The sequence below is a fragment of the Haliaeetus leucocephalus genome, unplaced genomic scaffold (assembly GCF_000737465.1).
Source record: "Haliaeetus leucocephalus isolate CR32 unplaced genomic scaffold, Haliaeetus_leucocephalus-4.0 Scaffold395, whole genome shotgun sequence".
Lineage (NCBI taxonomy): Eukaryota > Metazoa > Chordata > Aves > Accipitriformes > Accipitridae > Haliaeetus > Haliaeetus leucocephalus.
In genome coordinates this window covers 2,305,271-2,325,998 of record NW_010972831.1, presented here as the reverse complement: position 1 = coordinate 2,325,998, position 20,728 = coordinate 2,305,271, and the positions used below count along the sequence as shown (strand labels likewise).

General features: G+C 44.1%; 1 protein-coding gene across 2 annotated transcripts in view; it reads left to right on the top strand.

Annotated features, from left to right (window-relative positions):
- The window catches only part of AP2B1 (adaptor-related protein complex 2, beta 1 subunit), a 79,770-nt gene that overhangs the window by 24,891 nt on the left and 34,151 nt on the right, over positions 1–20,728 (top strand). For both annotated transcript variants that reach the window (XM_010573553.1, XM_010573552.1), the window contains exons 7-14: positions 435–656; positions 1,550–1,670; positions 3,891–3,986; positions 8,718–8,833; positions 9,961–10,126; positions 10,645–10,743; positions 13,721–13,980; positions 18,405–18,597. In XM_010573553.1, the coding sequence (XP_010571855.1) occupies positions 435–656; positions 1,550–1,670; positions 3,891–3,986; positions 8,718–8,833; positions 9,961–10,126; positions 10,645–10,743; positions 13,721–13,980; positions 18,405–18,597 (1,273 nt within the window). The remainder of the gene's footprint in view (positions 1–434; positions 657–1,549; positions 1,671–3,890; positions 3,987–8,717; positions 8,834–9,960; positions 10,127–10,644; positions 10,744–13,720; positions 13,981–18,404; positions 18,598–20,728) is intronic.

The window sequence follows — 20,728 nt, the reverse complement described above, 5'->3', positions numbered from 1 at the left end:
CCCCCCAAGCAAGCCAGAAGCATGTATCACCTCTGAATGATTATATGGGGGCTAAGGTGTTTTTCTCATAGCTGTTTTGTTAAAGTTGTGTTTGTAAGTGACAGACGAGATCACAGAAATAGAGAATACCACCAGGCAAAGGCAGGAAGCACTAATGACTGAATATGTGTTGGGGCTGTAATGCTGAGATCTGGAAGAGTTCCTGAGCTAACTGTGGCAGGAGAGAAGCTTGAAGCTGTGAGAGAAGTCATTCTTGTCTGCTTCCTGCTGTGTTCAGGAAAGCAGGACTTTGCCTGTTCTTATGAACAAAACCAAAGCAAAGTAGTGTCTGAGAAGCTGTCTTCAGCCATGTACAATCTTTAAATTCAGATAAGACCTGAAATATTTGACATTCTGAAATACGTGTGAACCCTTTCTTACTCCTCTTTCTCCAGTATTTGTGAACGGGTGACCCCTCGGCTGTCTCATGCCAACTCGGCAGTGGTGCTGTCAGCAGTGAAGGTCTTGATGAAGTTCCTGGAACTTCTTCCCAAGGACTCTGACTATTACAACATGCTGCTGAAGAAACTTGCCCCTCCGCTGGTGACTCTGCTGTCTGGAGAGCCTGAAGTTCAGTATGTTGCCCTGAGGAACATCAACTTGATTGTGCAGAAAAGGTAAAGCCTCAGGGAGCTGTTATTCCTGGGTTGTCGAAGGGCATCTAGTTATCTCAGACCTTCAGATATTTCTACATGCACAGAACTTCATTTAATCCAGGTTCAGATCCCTCGAGGGACAGTTTAAACAGTCTCATGACTCTGGTAGCCTGAATTAATTTTCTTTACAGCATACTTGTGATACTGGTATCATACAGTATCTCTTTACCTGCCTCTCTCTTTGCCACCTTTTTAAGAGCCGTAAGAACTGCCCTCTAATCAGACTCTAAATTAGATTGCAATAGGAAGGAGGGTGTAACTGTACAGTTCATAGTGACCTGTAGAAACTCAATGTGCCTATGCTATTCTCTTCAGCATAGAAAATAGAGGCTGGTGACATACTGATGTACAGTGGGTTGGTTTTTTTCACCAGTTTACTCCCACATGCATGTTTAAATACTGTTCCTTGCTGGAAAGGTGGGATAGGTTGGATAGCACTTTGTAGATTGTATTCAGGGCAGAGTTACTGTGCACTGGCATCTTGCAAGTGAAAGCAGAAAATGAGTTTGTAGGTGGGGTTTGCATTGAGATAAGGATGTTAGTCTTTCACTGAAAACACTGTCATCCACTGACTGACTGCAGTGGTTGGCTCAGCAGTTCAAATGGAGGAAGTAGAGATGTAGGCATAGACAGACTTGAATTCTGCATTTTGTGTCTAAATCTTTTTCTCCAGCTTCTAACTTTCTTCAAAATGTTGTTCTCGTATGTTTGTTTGCATGTCCTGGACACAAAGGGACACCATTCTGTTTCTCAATGAATGTTTGAGTAGATTTCTAAACAAAAGATACCTTTGGTTAGGATATAGCCCATTGTTTTTACCAGCCTTAAGTGAAACAATGTTATGTTCCCCCCAGGCCTGAAATCCTGAAGCAGGAAATCAAGGTGTTCTTCGTGAAGTACAACGACCCCATCTATGTCAAACTGGAGAAGCTGGACATCATGATCCGCCTAGCTTCTCAAGCAAACATTGCCCAGGTCAGCTGAGGAACTTCCAATGTGTTCTGCATGTGTTCTGGGGATGGAAAACCATCTCGGGGTCCTTGCATGAGGATATATGCAGCTACTTCTAGTGTTGTCCTGGCTTTTAGGCATCACTGTCCCTGGTAGAGTGCTCTTTGCAGCTACTTAATGGGAGGTGTTGGAGTTTCCTCCATAATGTAAATGTTAATAGCATGGTATGTCTTAGATCGTGACCATTAGGTAGATCTTGTTTTACAGATTACAATTCCAGGAGGAGAGCTGATGTCTCCTGTCAAATGAGTCACTGCTAGTGCTGAGGTTGGAATGAGAGGCTTGTTTCAAGTGAGAGAGGTGTGCCTGTAACGGGGGCATTCAGAAAGGCCAAACATTACTGAAGTGTGAATTTCAAGTGTATTAGTTAAATTGTTAAACCCTTGCATAGGCACTCTTCAGAGCTAAAATAACCTTTGTTTTGTTTAGCTTGCTTCCAGAGTTGAAATAGCACAAAGCTAAAGCTAAACTGAATTGAGACTGCTTTACAGCCTAGATTCTCCTTGGATTTGATATTGTTTTAATCCACATTCCTTTCTGAGAGGAAGTGGCCTTGAGTGCAACCCTTGCCACAAGGCCTAACACTAATGTAGAATGATTAATGTCTCTGGTTAGTGCTATTATTGTGCTATCCTAATTGTCACAGAACAGTTTCATTTAAAGTGTCATTTTTAAGCAGCTCTCTTCAGCTCTCTCCTCTGATGTTTTTTGGAACAGAGCAAGATAATTCATGCCCCTTTTGTGCTGGGGACATGGAAAACATTTTAAAAATCAGTTTCCATGAGAATGTATTCAGAATTTTCTATTTACTCTTGGTAGGTTCCATACCAATTTTAATGCATAATGTTTAGATAATGCAGGTTGTTTGGATGAAAGGCAGTGGTGTCTGGAGGGCAGAGTCTGGGATTGGAATCTGCAGACTAACGAATGACTCTTCTCCTGGTTCTAAAGAGGCATTCCTAAAAACAACCCCAAGCTTCATCAGAAATATGCCCTGAAATGAGACGCAAGGAGAGCAGGCTTCTACCTGCATCCTCCCTGTGTGGCTTGTCAAGACTGTTCATCTTCATGCCTGTTCTAGACCAAGGCAGCAGACTAGTTGTATCCGAGTCACTCAGACTTGGGCAGTATTTGAAAAGCATAAGCTGCTAAACCTGGGTGCTCTAAGTACTGTGCAACATAGATCATCCAAGGAAATAATAAAACTTCAAAACACAGATGTCCTGTCTACTCCTTGAAGATTTATTTGTCTGCAGTCTGGCCCTTCAAGGCCTCTTCATCTTGTCATTGTTCTGAACAATTTGCATTGACTAGAGATTTTTTCAAACCACTGTCTCGCTTTGTGCTGTTCACCTCTCCTTTGCTATCTATTTGTGACATCACGATGAAATCCCCGATGTCACGTTTGACATGAGAAACTGAAACAAATGAGTTTATGAGGGAATATAAATTGTGTAGGGTCTTTTTCTAATTTTTTTTTTTCTTTCTAAACTAAGTGATTTGTTTAAGACAAAGTAGCTTTTTAGTTAGTGGTTTGTAAGATCCCAGCAGGTCCTGGTTCAAGCCCTTGTTCAGTTTCCATTAGCAAAAAACCTGAGACAAACCAGTAAATCTTATTCTTAAGAGGGGGAGATATCTTCATATTGTTAATCTCTGTATAGGTGTTCCAGGGTGTCCTCAGATCTCCTCTGGATCCTCAGTTTGGATCCAGTAGAGATCCAGATGTTCGTCTCAGCACAGAAAAGGAGGGATTAAGAATGGTTGTTGCTGAGAGCTTTGCATACAGTGAATGTAGAACAATAAGTACAATAAACCACACATAAAATCTATGTGTATGGATGTGACCCCTACTTCACTGTATTTTCAGTGTAAGAATGAACAGCAACATTTAAGTTTGGCAGGGCTGACTTTGCCCCCAGCTTTTGTTCAGGGGAATTTGAAAATAATCTAGACTGAGCTATCTTTTGGCTTTGGCCAGCCTAAACCAAGTCTTGCTGCCAATCCAAACCAGTGGGTTTCAGAGACAGAGACTGATTACAGAGTTTGTTAGCTTTGAATGTGTGTGGCTAGCTGTGGAAGAATACATCCTGCTCGTGTTATGGTATTCAAGTAGCATCACTTGTCAGAGTGGGATGTACTCTCTGTGTGACCCCAGAGATTCACATTGGTGTGCTTTCTCTGCAGGTCCTGGCAGAGCTTAAGGAATATGCTACTGAGGTGGACGTTGACTTTGTGCGTAAGGCTGTCCGAGCAATTGGGCGCTGTGCCATCAAGGTTGAGGCAAGTATCTGAATCTTAAGGTTTTCTGTGATTCTGTGTTTTCAGAAACAATTATGAGCTTTGCAATCTTGTTCCCACCATATGCAAAGTTTCTTTGCTCCTGTGTGGGCAATCAAGTGATCTGGATATATCATGCTCATGGGCAAAGCCCCAGCTGAACAGTAGGACTCGTGAGCTCCAGGTGAGTACATCACAGGAGGGTGGTGTGCTCCTCTCAGACCTCAGTTGCAGGCAGAACAAAGCAGCTAAATCATCCTTGATGGAATATTTTTCTGCACTGGCTTCAATGGAACAATGACCACTTATCCATGAGGACCTCCTTTAATAGCTGTGGCCTGACGTTTTGAAGGCGGAAGGAGAGGATATTGTGCAAAGAAACTCAGTATTATGAAAGGTTTTGTCTCCCTCGTTGCAGCTGAATAGAACACACATGCATAGAATTACAGAGGTTTGGTGCATGTAAGTGCAATTTGCACAAACATAGTGGCTCCATCCTGCTTATCTAGTGTTAAAGGTCCATATAGCTTGTAGCTTCATTTGGACTGTGCTCTCTTTAGCCTAGATGCTTATGCAAGTAAGTTCCCAAGAACCTCTGCAGTTACCCAAAACAACAGTCTGAAATGTCCTCTGCCAGTTGAACATCCACCAAAATGCTCATAACAGACTTATTTTTTTTTAGTGATGTCCCTGTTAATCTCCCTGTAAATGAATCTGCTATGCCTGACAGGAGCTCAGAAAGCCTGTGAAGAGAGGGAAGACTTACGCTGTGGTGTCGGTACTTTTCAGTAAACTGATAACTGAGTGCAAAATGTCACATAAGTGGTCTAATTTCAGCTGAGCTCATTTAGCTTTTGCTAAAGTGTGTTCCTATGAGCATTGCCTGACAGCAGATTTAAATAAAAACCTAATCATGCCTGGCTGAGTATAGTGTCAGTGCACAGGTTTCCCTTGTTTCAGCTAAACTACCCTAAGTCTGTGTAGAGGCCACCAACTGCTGACACCACTGTCTGCACCATGCAGCCTTGTCTTCCTTCCTTCAGCTCCTAAAGGTTTATCACTGCCATGGGCTTTCTTTTAAGCGTGGCCCAATAGAGCAGGTGATTGCTGCCTCTATTTCATGTCTGCAGTTCAAAATACTGGAGTGCTTCTTCCATGTTGTGTGCAGGCAGGAGGCTGTCTGGATGGAGCCACAGCAGTAGAAACAGTAGAAAATGCTCTTGAGTGGGGAAGAGGGCTACTGAGAAGTCAAAAGAAGCTGGTGGTAGCCTTTTTTTGTAGTGGTGCTTGTGCTGGGAAGTGGGAGTTTGCTTTAGTTCTCAGTAGACACTTTCTCACTAGGATTTGACCATGTGTCTGTCTTAGTTTCACATGAAAGGTGGTGGTATTCCTGCAGTATCAAGGTGTTTTTAGGCGTTTTTACCCCTTTCCTGCCCTCATCCGCTACATTCTTTTCTTCCCAGCCCTGATATGAAGATGGCCACATTCAATATGCAAAGGACTAATAATAATGTCCCAGCAAATGTGCAGTGACCCTCTAACTGTGTAATTGTCTCTCAATAAGTCGCGTTAACCTTGATTTTTAGCAATGCTCCTTGGAAGACACTGCTGCTAAAGATGAGGTCTGTTTACTCCTCTAACGAGAGCCAGATTTAAGGAGGGCAAATATAGAACAACTCATTACAGTGTCCTCATCTCTAGGTTAATCCCTGTCCCCAGTGCATCTGTGTTTACTAGAGGCTGTTTGCACTGTGAATTATGACTAATGGAAGAGCATTCTCTCAGCCATCAGTGTCCAAGTTCCCAAGGCTTAGAAATCTGCTTTTTGTCATAGGGCACAGCCAGCAGGAGCTGTTGATGAATGAATATTCATGGGGAACCTCAGCTCTGCCTTCAAGGATCCTACCTTTTGTCTAATTGTCTTCCCGAGAAGAGTAAGACAGTAAATAAATTTGTCTGCTGCGACATGCACCATAGAGCAAGTGTGGCGTTACCTTTGCTGCGCAGCAGCGCATGGTACTAACAGCAGAGGTAGTGCTTGTTTTGGAATTGTAAGCAATACCCATGCTGACTAGCAGGGCTGATGGGTTTTGCCCAAGCTTAAGTAGTCATATTGATTTGGGGGATGTCAGAACAACATCATTTTGCATGGATAGTCTAGCTGGGCTCAGAGTTAGTTTGAGTATGTCTACAGCAAACCGTGTGGTATATCTAGACTTGACAGCCCGAGGTGAAGGTATCTGGCTTGTGCATCAGTTTGCTCCATTGACAGCACTAGATGAAGAAGTCGTCTGATGCTTTGATTGTACGGAAACAAAGCACCACTCCTACAGGAAAAGGAAATGAAGTGGATGCAGTAAGAACAGTGATTCCTCTGAAGCAAAGGAGAAGCAGAAGGAGCCATATTAGAAGGGGATTTGTCCCGGTTCCAGGAGATTCTGCCAGCAGTCTGGTTCTTAGAAATCATTGAGGCTTACAGCTGTGAGCATGGTGTGTGCTACTTCAGTAATCCTGCAGGATTTCATTTGGTGTCTACAGAAAACCAAAGCAATTTTGATGTTGGTTGGTTGTCCTTCCTCACTCCAACTTGAGTGCTGTTCTGGTTGGGGCACTCTTTCATCAGTTTGCAGAGCACTGCAGTCCCCAGGGAGGTCCACCTTCAAGTAGCAGTGTGTTTACAAGGGATGGGGTGAGCTGAGATGTATTTTGTTAGAGGAACTGCTCTGCTGTGCTTGTGCCCACATGACTGCTCACTTTCCAAAGGACTCTTGGGCTAAAAATCAATACTGCATATTTCAAAGTGGATGTTTTGCTCTTCCTGGAAAAATCATGCTTTGAAGTGTCTAAAGAAAAGAAAAATAAACCTTAATTTGCTTTTCCTTGAATTCCGCAGCTCTCAAAGCTTTGCTAGTTGTAGGCTTTGACAGGGCTGGACTGCTTGTTGCAAAGAGTGACTGATGCTGTAAGTTCTGTAGAGCTGGCTTAGGACAGATTTACCCCAAGTGCCCCAAGGCCCGCAGGGCCATGTGTTAAAACATCTAGTGAAAGTTGTTGAGAAACTGGCAGGAGATGAAATTGCAAGCTCTGAAGCATCTATCTTGCAAGGACTCTGAGTGGGGTTCCTACTGTGTGCAATGTCAGTCTGTGTGGAGGCAGGTTCATGGTCAGTCTCAATGAAATGGAAGAGTCTTCCAGGTCACAGGCCTCAAATCTCTTCTTGAGCAGGAGAAGGGTGCAGAGTAGGATGTTGTCAGATTGCCATTTCACTGACTCTGTAGTGGCACAGTACCTGTAAAGCTGTGCTAAGGAGGGAGAGGTGTCATAAAAAAAATTATACCAATCATATAAAATTACACGATACCTCTCCTTACTCTGACGCCATTTGTATTGGATTTTTTTTCTGTTTGGTGTGAATTGCAGGGGAGAGCCTTACGACCTTTAGAGCCAGTTTGCAAAGACAGAGCAAATGCTGGTTTACAGTGTCTCCTCTCTTGGCTGATCCCCATGCCAGCATTGCCACTGTTTGCGCTTGTAGGCTGTGTTTGTAAGATACCACAGCTAGAGTCACAGGGGCAAGAAATCAGCAAAAGGTTTTAGTCTCTGCTTGTCCCAAATTCAGCTCTACCGGTCTTGAGGTTTGTCCTTGAGATTTTTGTCCATTTTCAAAAAAATTATTCCTTTGACTTAAATGCCAGAGCATTCCTCCTCCTCCTCCTTCTGCCCAGCCTTCAAGTGCTCTGAAAGTGAAGGGCACTGTTAGCTCACTCGAATTGAAAAATCCACCTACGTTGCTATTGTTTGTGCCCTACGATATTTGTCTCAATCCTGAATGCTTTATGAATGTTCTGATGGTGACTGCCTAGGCAGTGTCATGAGCAGTCTGCTTCTCACATTAATCACCAGCTGTGTAATGAGGCTTCATATGTGCTCTGCTAATAGCCAAATTGCTGTCCTTATCTGAGACTCTCTGGTGCTGGAGTGGGTTGCTCCTGTGATGTCCTGCCTCACTGTGCTGTTTGGGAATAGACCTCCCTGAATTATTTGCCTCTGTCTCAAGTTCTGGTTCCTGGACCATGCCAGTGTCCAGTCTTTGTTATGTTACAGTGCCTGTGGCTGGGAATTTTGAACTAATTAATGTGAAAGCTGCATTAGCAAGAGCTGGATTTCTATTTATAGCTGTATCTTCACATGTTGCTAGTGACCTCACCCCAAAAATACTGAACCTCTTGCTGGTGTGAGCTGCTTTTTGCTGCTGTTCTTGCAGCATGATTGACAGCATGGTTTTCTCCTGCTTACTAGCTTCCCCAGACACCTTCCAGCAGTCCTTGTCAAAACTCTCCCAGCTTTGGTTGCCACAGCTTGGGCAAGTCCAGGAGAGCTCATTCAGTGGCCTTTTTCAACTGCTAGTCAGCAAGAGGGTGATATAAGTAGTAATGCAGGCAATGTTCTTAAGGTCTCTTGTGTGGTGATCCAGCTATCTACTGGCACAGTTGTTTCAACTGTTACTTTTTGCAGGAGTTGGAGTCAGCTGGTATCTCCACTGTAATACACAAGCACTTGTCAACCTGTAGTTTTTTTCTGGACATGCATATTGAGTTGGTAGCTGTCATCCTTTTGTCTTCCCACTCTGGGCCTTTTCTCCTGTGCCTGCCTTGTGCCTCAGTGTGCGCTATGGGCTGGGAAGGAGTGTTTCTTCAGCTTGTTTTAGTTGTACTGTTCTGTTCTTCTCTCTAGCAATCTGCAGAGCGCTGCGTGAGCACACTGCTAGACCTCATCCAGACCAAGGTCAACTATGTGGTCCAGGAGGCCATTGTGGTCATCAGAGACATCTTCCGCAAGTACCCTAACAAGTACGTGAAAGTAGTATAAGGTTTTTGGGAAGCTCTTGTCTGCTAGCATCAGAATAGAGCAATGTAAAACTCACTCAGCATAGCTTACCAGGGCTCTGAAGCAAAGGTGGCCGTTTTTCTGAAAAGCAACGTCCATTCCGATTCTAGGTCCTAGGTACAGTAGGATTTGGAGGCTGGCTCTAGATGAGGTATCACCCTGACACATTATTAGTTTGAATTGAAAGCTTCCTTCCCCACCACTCCATATTGATGCTGAGTATAAGCCTTAATCAAAAGCTAGTAAAGCTCTTGTAGAGAATGCCAGAAGGAAGGTTTGACCAAGGTTACAGCATCAGGCTTCTGGTTTTGCTCGTCTGCTCTAGAAGGCTCATACAAGGCCATGAAGGTTCATGGCACTCATGATCTGAGATCCCAGTCAGATTGTGCTGAACAGAACACTGCTGGTTTTCTCCATCGAGTGTTCTCTCTGGCTTGGGCAGTACTCAGCTTCTTTTAAGCTGTTTCTGCAATAAGGTTTTGTCTCTTCAGCTACAGAACAGCAGCAGTGTCTTTCAGCAGAGACTTCATGATCACCTAAAAAAGTAATATGGGAGATCTGCAGGCCTCTCTGGCAATTTCTGCTGTCAGCTACAAGATAGATTGCCTGCTTATGACAGGGATACCCACGCATGGGAATAGGGGAAGCTAAATAATTAGTGTGGGGTATTGTCTGTTTTACAGCAAAGCCTTTCGGGAAGTGTAATATGCAGTTTAGAGTTACCAGTCTAAAGATGCCAGTGAGGCTGCAGGATCTGATACAAACTCATGGTTTGAACTGTTGGATGATCAAATGTTCCCTTTAGCAAAACAGGGAGAGGGAGGCAGCTTTGTCTTGCATTCCACATCTGGGTGCTCTTGCTGGTTAATGAAACTGCAGAGCTCTTGAGGACCCTGTGACATCTTAGTACTCAGCCTGGAAAAAGAAAAAGCCTAGGAATATCTTCTGTAGTTGAGTGAAAATGCTGCTTGTTGCATAGAAATACAAGACATTGTAATTCAGTGCAGGATTCTCTGCAGAATTATGTGTGCGGAGATGGAGTAACAAGTTGAAATCACCCCAGTAATCCACCTGTACTCTGACAAATCAGGTATGAAAGCATCATTGCCACTCTGTGTGAGAACCTAGATTCCCTGGATGAACCAGATGCCAGAGCTGCCATGATCTGGATAGTGGGCGAATATGCAGAAAGAATTGACAATGCAGATGAGCTGTTGGAGAGTTTTTTGGAGGGCTTCCATGATGAAAGTACTCAGGTAAAATTGTGTTGTACATCTTATCTGTAGTGTTTCATGCAGTGTATGTATGGGATGGAAAGTAAATATTATGCAGTGGTCAGAAAATACCCCCCAATGAAAACTTCAATATTTGGCTAAAATAAAACTCTTGGGAGACTGTAGACTTGCTCTGTTGTCTGTATCTCCCAAACTTCTCTTCTTGGAAGGATAAGACAGAACAGGAGGGGTTTCTAGATGTTGCATACTTCTTGGGTAATAGCCCTACTAGGGACCAGAACATACAGAAGAATAGTGATGAGATGCATAAAAGTATGACATAAATCTCAGTGTGCTGATCAGGGACTTGTCTGCGAAAATGTTTTGCAACAGGCAAGATTCTGCATCTCATTGTAATGGGTTTCACTGGCAAAGAATAGTATAATGTTGTTATAAAGCATAGGACTTGAGTTTCATATCAGTAAAGGATGTTGAGACTTGGGAGGTGTCGCTAAAGCATGGATGAATTTTCTTATCTCTACTGTGTCCCTTTCTCTTAGGTGCAGCTCACCCTGCTGACTGCTATAGTGAAGCTGTTCTTAAAAAAGCCTTCGGAGACACAGGAGCTGGTTCAGCAGGTCCTCAGCCTGGCCACGCAGGTAAGCCAAGATATCCAGTGAACCAGAGCCCTCCAGACGCTGTGTTGGCCTGCTGTGTGGTGTCTCCCATCTAGCAGGCCAATCAGCTTTGCAGTAGATGGGATTCAAGCGTGTTCCTCTCTCTCCCATAGCGACTCCATTTAAGAGCTGCTCTGTGCCTGTTACCATGCCATCTGGCATCTGCTCTCTCCTCCTCAGCTCTTGCTTCATCCTAATTCCTTCCTTGTTCCCTCACCAAATGAAAAGTTAGAGACAGGGTAGAGTTACGAAGAAACAAAAATGCTTTCTCCTTGAAGGTGGCTTGCATCTGGAGCTAAGACAGAGGGAAAGGGCCTGGCAAAGACTTTGTTTTGCGAACAGCAAAGCATAAGCAGTGCTATGAAAAAGAAAGAACTGAGGTTTGGTTTTTTTCCTTTGTCCTTGGATGCTGTCAACCAATGTGGCAGCTTTGCTGGAGGCTGTAACAGTGGGTTAAGATCCCAGATTCATTATGCATGAGGTGCTGAGTTATGAGCTCAGATCACTGCAGGCGGGGCTGGGCTTGAGCTGGCAGACAGAAGTGCTGCAGTTCAGGAGGACAGAAGTGGAGATGTCGTGGTGGCAGGAGTGGGGAAGACCTCAGCTGATCCTCCTACACTCCTTGTCTGTAATGACTGGGGTAAATGTGTGATGGTGTAGTCCAAAAAGAGCAGCTCCTCTCCAGACCTGCTATGTCAAGTGATGGAAATAGTCTCCCAGCTGTTCTGAATAGGCTGCGATTTTTTCTGAGCAGAAAACCTGGAGTCAATCATCAGCTGGCCTTTTTGGTTGTCTTTGCTGCCAGAAGTCATGGCTGTGGACTATTAGTACTTAAAACTTTTATTCATCCCTTTGGGGGTGTCGCATTGGCCAGTGGCAAGAAATCTGTGGCCTGCTTTTCTTGCTTCAAAACCTGCTATTAGGCAGGCTCTCAGCTCCTCTTTAGAGAGGGGTGGGCCAAGGGCATGCTGTGTCATTTGTCTAAGTCAACAGAAGAAAGGTACTAAGTGTTAAAACCCACTATGCTGAGTCACAAAACACTTAATGGCACCCTAGGAATATAATAGGCGTCTGTTTTTTCTCTGTTTGTCACAAATGTTGATTCAGTCTGGCTTCTTGTATTTTATGTGAATAATAAGTCAATGTAGGATAACTGGCTGTAAAACACTAAAAAGCCTCATGCTTCAAGGTCTGATTTCTAGGTAGAGATACTGTTTTTCACTTGAGTGGGAGAGTAATTACATGTGTGTTTCTTTCCCCAGCCTTAGGTATTGTTGCACTTTGAGTGTCTCAGCAAACTGCAGGTGTGATTGTAGCAGGAGCCAGCTTAATCCAGCCAACACTGGTGAAAATAGCAATGAAGCAGCTGGGGATGGGAGGGACACAGATGTGTAGCAGTGATCAAGGTCCCTGGCAAACCCATAACCTAATGGATGGCACAGAGCCTCTACATCTCCATAGCTGTTGTCTGTGTGGTGTGGGTGGGTAACCAAGCTAGCATGGTTTTGTTGTTATGCACCACAGGTGCACATGCAGACCCTGGAGAGGGGAGAATTGGGAGAAATGTGGAAAGGGAAGATCTGAGCCTCTTGTTCCAGTAGATTTACTAAAGTTTCAAGTCTGTTTATTTGGCTGTGGGAAGAAACAGTCAGTCTTGAATCTGTATGTGCCTGCAAGTAGATAGGAGCATGTGGTCTTTCATGCCTGCCCTTGTAGAAGCCCTGCCTGATCTTGATCTGCCTGCCGCAGGCAGCCTGCAGAGAATCTTGTAGGAATTGTTAAGGGCGAAGGGTGTAAAGAGTCCACGACTCCACCATCAAACTGAAAAACAGCACTGCAGAGAAATCTATCAGTTGACCCAGACATTGTATCTAGGTCCTTACAAGCAAAATGAGCTTAGCGTGCTCAGTCTCATTACAAATAGAGGTTTTGCTGTGTGCCTGAGAATGTCTTGAGACAGACGGCAGAGAGTCAGGTTATAGCAGGTCAGCAGCAGCGTGAATGAGATCACAGAAGAAGAAAAGAAATGACAAGGAGGAACGCCAATGAGGTATACAATATGTTGCCAGAATTTTACGGGAAAGCCTCAGAAACATTTACCCCGTTATTCTGCTGATGTGGGGATTAAAAATCCTAGCTCTTGTTTCCATGAACAGTTCAAAACATGTTGCGCTACAACATAAAAAGCACACCACCTCCCTCTCCCTAGAACATTAGCTGCAAACTATCACCAGTCACTTTGCTGTTCTGGGCAGAGCTATTTGAAAAGGAGAGAAATAATAAGCACTTCATGCAGAGGCAGAAGTATCTGCAGTAAAACAAGGGTATTATTGACAGCTGGAGAACCGGTGAAGTATCTGAACTGTGTATCATTAGCATCTTTCCATATGTCATTAGATAACTAAAAGGTAGGATAAATAAGATCTCTTTTAGTATGAAGAATATGGCCTATTAAGATCCATCCTGTAGCTCTGCAGTGTCTTTTTGTCCAGCAGTGCCCTTGGGTAAGTCATATATTTCCAGGAATCTTGGATCATTCTGTTACAATGTGCAGTATTGCATGTCTGCTCTTAGTATGTGACAGAGTCATTTTGACTCGCTTTCTTTTCTTCTGTCTACACCCCCTTGGATTTCTCCTAATACTTACTGTTATGTCAAGTGGCACAGAGTTTGGAAAGTAGTTGATGGCTCTGTGGGTTGGAGCAAATGTGGGATGTAAATCCTAGGCTTTTTGCTCCCTGACCTGCTGAGCAGGAAGCTAGGCATTAATACTTTGGTTCTCACTTTTAATTTTGGGATGTTCTTCACAACAAGCAGTTTGTATCATCATTCTGAAATTGGTGACTGTTGCAACTGGATGGTTGTTTTTTTTTAATCCAGCAGAATCACTGCTAGAAAAATTAAGTGATTACAGGCATTAGTCCGCCTCAAACCTGTGACCTGTATTGCTTTGTCCCAGGATTCTGACAACCCAGACCTGCGGGATCGTGGCTACATCTATTGGCGCCTTCTCTCCACGGATCCAGTGACTGCCAAAGAAGTGGTCCTGTCAGAAAAGCCACTTATTTCTGAAGAGACCGATCTGATTGAACCGACTTTGCTAGATGAGTTGATCTGCCATATTGGGTCTCTGGCTTCTGTGTACCACAAACCACCCAACGCTTTTGTGGAGGGGAGCCATGGGATCCACCGCAAACACTTGCCAATTCACCATGGAAGGTAAGCTGAGGCAACCGTGGTGATGATGGGCAGGATTGGTTGTTTCTTTCTAGCAAACAGACCAAAAGGTGCAAAGACTTTTTTTTTTATAACACTCCAGTGGTGTTTTGTTGATTGTGTAGGGGCTTGCAGGTCATTCAAGGGACCATTTCATTGTAGAATTTAATCCTGGGTATGGAGTGTCTGAGTTCCTGGATCAGAAGACAGAGGAAGTATCAAAGTTCTTGTGTGAGGAGAAGCTATGATGTTTTTTCAGAAGGCGCTGGCTGTAAGCCCTCTTGACATGAGAGTTTGAATAAAAAAGCAGAAGCTTTGGATAACTGGTGCAAGGGCATACTTCCAGGAGGATGACTGTGGTAAAAACAAACATCTTTTTGAGAAGGATACACTTCTTTGATTTTGTAAGAGCTTTTGCTTCAGCAACAGCGCAGCTTTACAAGCCTCACTTGTGTAGAATAATGCTGGTTTCCTGGAACAGGCAAGTACAGGGATCCTTTGCTGTTGGAATGTGAAATGGGGAAGGACTGGTAAAACTACCTTTCTCACTTGGTGCCTATTAAGCAAGGGGAGTGTACAAGCCATCTAAGCCCGATCACTGAAAACTGGGATTAAAAGAAGATGGCCAGACTGCTAAGGTTCTGTCTAACCTTTGGTGGGGGGGGGAATGCTTTGGCTTATTGTCTGGGGCTTAATGCTTCCCCGTGATCATAGTCCTGGAAGTGGGTTAGATCTGCAAGAGCAGGCAGTACAGTAGTCCTGGGCTGCGGCTGGTTTGCTGTTGAGCCTGTTCCTGTGGTTCCTCATTCAGGTAAGCAGTGCTATTTGCACTAACGGTATTAATGACAAACGTAAGTGTGCTTTACAAGAAGCAAGAGTATCCAGGCTTACCTCTTAATAATATTCCCGAAGTGACATTTGGAGTGCTATTTTTTGCTGTTGCACTGATAAATCAGTGTGCGATGCTGCTCCTTGTCTATTTTCTGACACCACTTCTCTGCTATTCTTAGCAACTAAAGCTATTTCTGTAATAACTAGCTTTTGGAAGCCGAGTTGTTTTCTCCCTGCCTGTGAAATCAAGTCTGGCTGCATTGACCCAGGACCAGGAAGCACAAGCCTACCAGTTGGAGAAGAAAAGCAGTGGCTGCTTTCCACAGCTACCCCTCCTAGTCAAAGATTTGCCTCAAAAGCAAAATGAGCTGGGGTGAGGGTTGCTTTGGTCTTTGGTGTTACCAGCCTTCCTCTACACTGTTGTTTCAGGTCACTATGGAAGCTAACGTTTTAGGGGTTTTTAGTCAGCTCAAGAAATTCAGGTTTTGCAAGGAGTGGTCTTTTTACTAGCTTCTTGAGTATATTGTGTACATGGCTTGACTCTCATAGCTCATGCTCAAACAGTCTGCTGACCTCAAATCTTTTCTGACTATAGCAGTGTTGTACATTGCCTTGGTGGTGTTTACTACCAAATTACCCATTCCTTCAACGTAAAACCTTCAGGCCTCAATCAGCAGTGGCAAGCTGAGGAAGCCAGAGTTGGGGGAGGGTCTCAAGGGTGCTCAGCAGAGCACGCTGCATACTGATGCAGTGCTCTAGACTGTTTGGTAAATTAAAAAACTGAGTGGTGTTAATGGCACACCAGGCTTCTCTGATGTGAACTCACCTCGTAAAGACACCCCATTATTGTGGTTTTCTGCTTTACTATTAGCAAAAGGACAGTAAAACCTTACTAGCTGATGCCAAGGCCTCCTTGTACCATGTCACAGCATACCAAATTGCCACTTTCAGCAATGAGAATTACAGTGAGCAGCTCTGCAGGAGCATGGTTGTGGAGAGCCTGAATTTGTGCATCCAGTATGATTTTACTGATGACTAAGAAATTGGTTTGCCTCTTTCTGATGCTGAATGTGCATGAAAAGATACATTAAAATCTGTCAGTTTAAGGCAAGTTAAGGGTGTCCAGTGAAAGATAACCTCCTCACCTAGCTATTTGGAGTTATCTTCATTACTTCTGCACTCCAGTAATGACCATTCTGGTGGCTGACCCATCCGCTAGAGACTGAGGTTTTCCTTCAGATTGCACAGTGAGATAGAGGTGGAAGCATGGAAATGTGGAGATGTCTACCGTGAATGTGGCTTAAGAGAGTCAAGATAGCATTCCCTTGAGTAGATGGGCAGAAGTAGCTAGATGAGTGGTGCTTTCCTGGGTATAAACCTATGAGGAGTTAGTTACGGTTGGGAGAATGCATGCACTACATTGCATTTTGATTCATTTCTTTTTCATTGAAAGCAGTGTAGGACAGGTTCCTTTCAGCTCTCAGCTGATGGGAAGACCCATTGAACAGCTCACAGATGGTGAGATGTTCCTGCCTCTTCAATGAGCCCAAGTGTCATAGAGTTGCAGATGAATCCTAAAGGTGGGGGAGAAATCTCCTGATTGCTTGGCAGTGTTTCCTCATATGGTGGCTCCCACCACCCCTGCTCAGCTATAATGCAGCTGGGAAGTTTGGGGAGATGTTTACAAGGCTCCTGGGAGAGGAGCAGTCTGGTTAGACCTGGGCAGGAGTCCCCATTCCCACACAGGCAGCTGCAGGAAATTTTTGATTCTTGTTCAGGCTGTGCATCCCTTGTGACACCCAACATCTGGGAACCACTGGAGGCTGAACTCACAGGAGCGCCAAATCTCCAACTCGCATGGGCAAACCCAGCTGCTAGTCACTGCCCAAGACTATAAGGGAGAAAGCTCATGTCAAGTCTTTTTGCCCTTTATAACCCACATAATCTTTATTCATTTTTTCTCTTTCAAAGAAAATGCAAAGTTGTTTATACAAATCTCTTTAAAGAGGCCCATTCTGTACAGGAAATGGAAGGCCTGGTGTTTTGGTTTTTAATACAAACTGACTTAGCTTTGTCCTTTCCTAATTTCTTGTTGGGCTTTGGGGCAACTGCAGTTACACAAGACCTTGAAGGATTGCTTTATCTCCCATCAGAAGAAGGATGAGTAAGTGTTGAAGAGGTGTAGTGTTAAAGGGATTATATACTGGGAACGAACCAAGTGTGTGCACTACCGGCTTGTAGTGTGCCTCTGCTCATACATGCTGTTCTTCCCCGTTCTCAGGTTGGGGGTGGGAGTGCATCACGGTAACCACTTGCTCTTCAAAAATCTTTTAGTTAGCTGTTCAGCATACTCAGAAATCTCCCTGCTGAAGGCAGAAGCAGAAAGGACAACTAATATTAGTACTATTAGGGGTCTAAAGCTTTTAATGCAAAAAAGCTTTCAACTCTTTCTGTTGCTGCCTAGTAACTAATTCATTCTGCAGTCCTTATGCTACATCTTTTCCTCTTGGCACTGAAGTTGGGAGCAGCTTATACTCTGTTGCTAAAGCTTTCCCCTCAGTAACTGAATAAGGATAAGGAAGAGAATTGTGGCTACTCAAAATCAGGAGCTGCAATCCTTGCAAAAGAACCACAGTGTTAAACACCTTGTCAGGATGCTAATTCCCATGGCATTTGTGTGCAATTACCTGTTGGCTGCATCTGCAGTAATATGAGCTGGAAATGATTTTGTCAGTTACTGCTGGCAAGAGGATACAAAATAGATTTTAAGTTATCTAAAATATTAGCATCTCTGGATTTAAAGAATAAATACATTGTAATGAGATCTGCCGGGGCTACAGTCAGTCTTACTTTTTTTTTTTCCTCTCCTTCTAAAATTCAGTGGCAAGTGAATATAAAAGGTAGCCAGACTGCATATGCTGAGAAATTTTGGAGCTGTATAATGAGCATTTCTAGACTAGTAATTAACATGCCTGCTAACTTGGAGAAAAGGAAATTACTGATAGAAGGGAGGAATCAATTTTAGATTGAGGTCTTTAATTAGAAAAGAGTTGCTGGTCAGTAGAAGGTGGTTAATCCAGATCTGTGGGGAGTGGTTGAGTTTGCACTCATTAGAGTCAGGGCTCAAGGATTTTATCAGTGTTAGGTCTCTGAAGAAAGCTGGATTTTTTTTTTTTTTTTCCCCTACATTTACATGTAGTTCTCCAGGCCCATTGGGCTGAAAATAATCTCTATGGGTTTCTGAGCTGGGAAAGTTATTTTCATTGCTGTAGTCCATGTAGTACTCATGGCTCACTGTTTTTGAGGGGTCTGTGATTCTCAAGGTGGGCAGATTACACACTTTGAAGATTCCCTTTTCTGAACTGAAAACCATGCACAGTGCAAGGAAGGTCTTTGTGCTCAAAGCATGTGTTGAAGAACCACTTGCCATAACACACTGCCTTGTACGTGGCAGTGGTCAGATAAGCTGCTAGGATAAGCTTTTAACTGGCTTCTGCTCATGAGCCACCTCTTGCTGTGTTTCCCCATGCTGGGAATCTGGAGACCGAAGGTGACTAATGTTTCTCTCTTCTGCTTCTTATTCCTCCCACCCATAGCACTGATGCAGGCGATAGCCCTGTGGGCACAACAGCCACTACAAACCTGGAGCAGCCGCAGGTCATTCCATCGCAGGGTGACCTTCTGGGTGACCTTCTCAACCTGGACCTGGGACCCCCAGTGAATGTTCCTCAAGTCTCCTCCATGCAGATGGGTGCTGTGGACCTCCTGGGAGGAGGGCTGGACAGCTTGGTAAGCAGCATCCTCTTTAGCTTCATCTGATGTGAAATAATTGGAGCTGTGCTTATCTCTGCAAAGCCTTGATCATTTGTGCTTGTAATGCTTGGATCACTGAGCTCCCAGTGCTGAGTCCTAAAACTCCAAGAGGATTTAACCAGTGCTATTGTACCAACTTTCAGCAGGTTTTTCCTGCTATAAAATGAATGTTGCTGCATGCTGTAGAATCCCTATGGTCAGCGGATATATTTGTTACATGCTTTTTCTGTCTGTAGAAGAAAACCAAAAAGTTGGTTTAAGGATGTAAAGTGTCCCACTGCTTTGTAATTGATTCAGGCTCCCTTTCAAGAAGGCGTTTGTTCCACCCGCTTCCCAACCCTACTGAATTTCAGTGCAAAACTCTTCAGGGCTGCAGTCCATAGCCCCGTGTCATCCCATTTGTATATTCTCCAGATTATGTCATGGTTTAATATCGGTGACATTTTAATTGCAGTTAGGTCAAGAGGGAAGCAGTCTGTGTAGTCCTCCCCATGCTGCAGCTGCTCATGAGGAGGTATTCTAGTACTAACAGGGTCAAGCTCCAGAGTATGAGTAATTACACATTGCTTCTGCTCTGGGGTGCGAGCTGGGCATGAGCTGCAATGAGAGAAGCGCTTAGCAAGGAGACCGCAGCAGTGGAGAGGAGCTCAGTGCTGTGGTCTTACGCTGGTGGCAGCCAGGATTGAGAAGTGGTGAATGTAATCGTCAGCCTGGGAGTTCTTCCCATCCGGTGGAGTACAGCACACAGATCCATAACACCCTGGTGACTTGCCTACAGGGGTAAGAAGCAGTCTAGGTATATTTGCACCACATAACCTGAGTAAGACTACCCCAGAGAACATAGCTGGGTGTTTTTCAGACCTACAGTGGATTTGTCTTGCTTTGGTTTGAGGTTTGGCTTGTAGTGAGCTGGATTGGGTTATCTGTGTGCCTGGTTTAGGTGCGGTTTCAGTTCTGAGTCAAGCTCTGAATAATAGAGGTAGGAGGCAGCTGGATGAACCCCAATCCTTACTTGTCACAATCTCATTAAAGCAGACATTAAACACGTTTCCAGTTCCAGTGCTTTGTGAGCTAATGAACTGGAAACAACCTAACCCCTAATGGCATTGGTGTTCACAGAGGTCAGATGTGCTTTAGCCTCTGTGCCATCTAAACAGCAGTTTGCTTATTTAGCAAGGAGACTGCTTTTACGCTGGGGAGATAGGGAAATGGTTTAAGCTGGAGCTCCTGCGAAAGCAGACAGTGAGCCCAGAGCAGTGACTTTTGCAGCCTTTGCTCTGCATTGCATGACATGCCACTAAGAAACTGGGACTTTTAATTATGTTAAGGCATTGCAGAAAATGCTGCTATCTGTGGTGGCTCAAAATGGCTAGGAGTTAAATTTCTCTGCCTATACTGTCTTCCAGGCCACTTATAGTAACCCTTTGTTTCTCATTAGTGTCAGAGACAGATAAATGGACACAGCAGGAGGACTAAAGCTTGGTTTTGGGAAAAAGAGTTGTCTCACAGTTGGCATTAATGGGCTTAATTTAGTGACCCGCTTTGGCAGTAGAGCTGTTAGTTGATACGGTACTAGGCTTTTACTTAATATTTTTCTCAAGCCTTAAGTAAATCTATGGGGCTGTGGAGTATGATCTAATAAAGTGATCATGTCTGGACGGGGAGTAGCTGTGCCTTGGGCTGTGTGGGCCAGCAGTGTCTCAGCTGAGTTACTAGATGGGGTGAGCGCTAAAAAAAATCTGGTGAATTTTTTTTTTCCTCCCCCGGAATGCTTTCTGTTGAAGTGCTGTTGCGTCAAATGTCCTGTCTTCTGATCCCTTGCATGTATAAGTGAATCTTTTCCTGATAAAACTCTTTCTCAGGCTTTTCCTTCCCTAATAAGCCTAACTGGTGTGTGAATGAATGTGATCTGTGTCTTTTGTTTATTGTTGTGCGCATGTATTTAACAAGTATCAAGCTGAGTTAACCCTAACCTGGTATTAGCTAAATTGCTAGGCAATGTGTCTTGGCTGCATGGCTAGCCAAGGGGATTGGTGTTTGGATCCTAGGCTAATATTAAGCCACACTTGTGTGGTGCCAAAAACACAACCTCAAACTGCAGGTACGC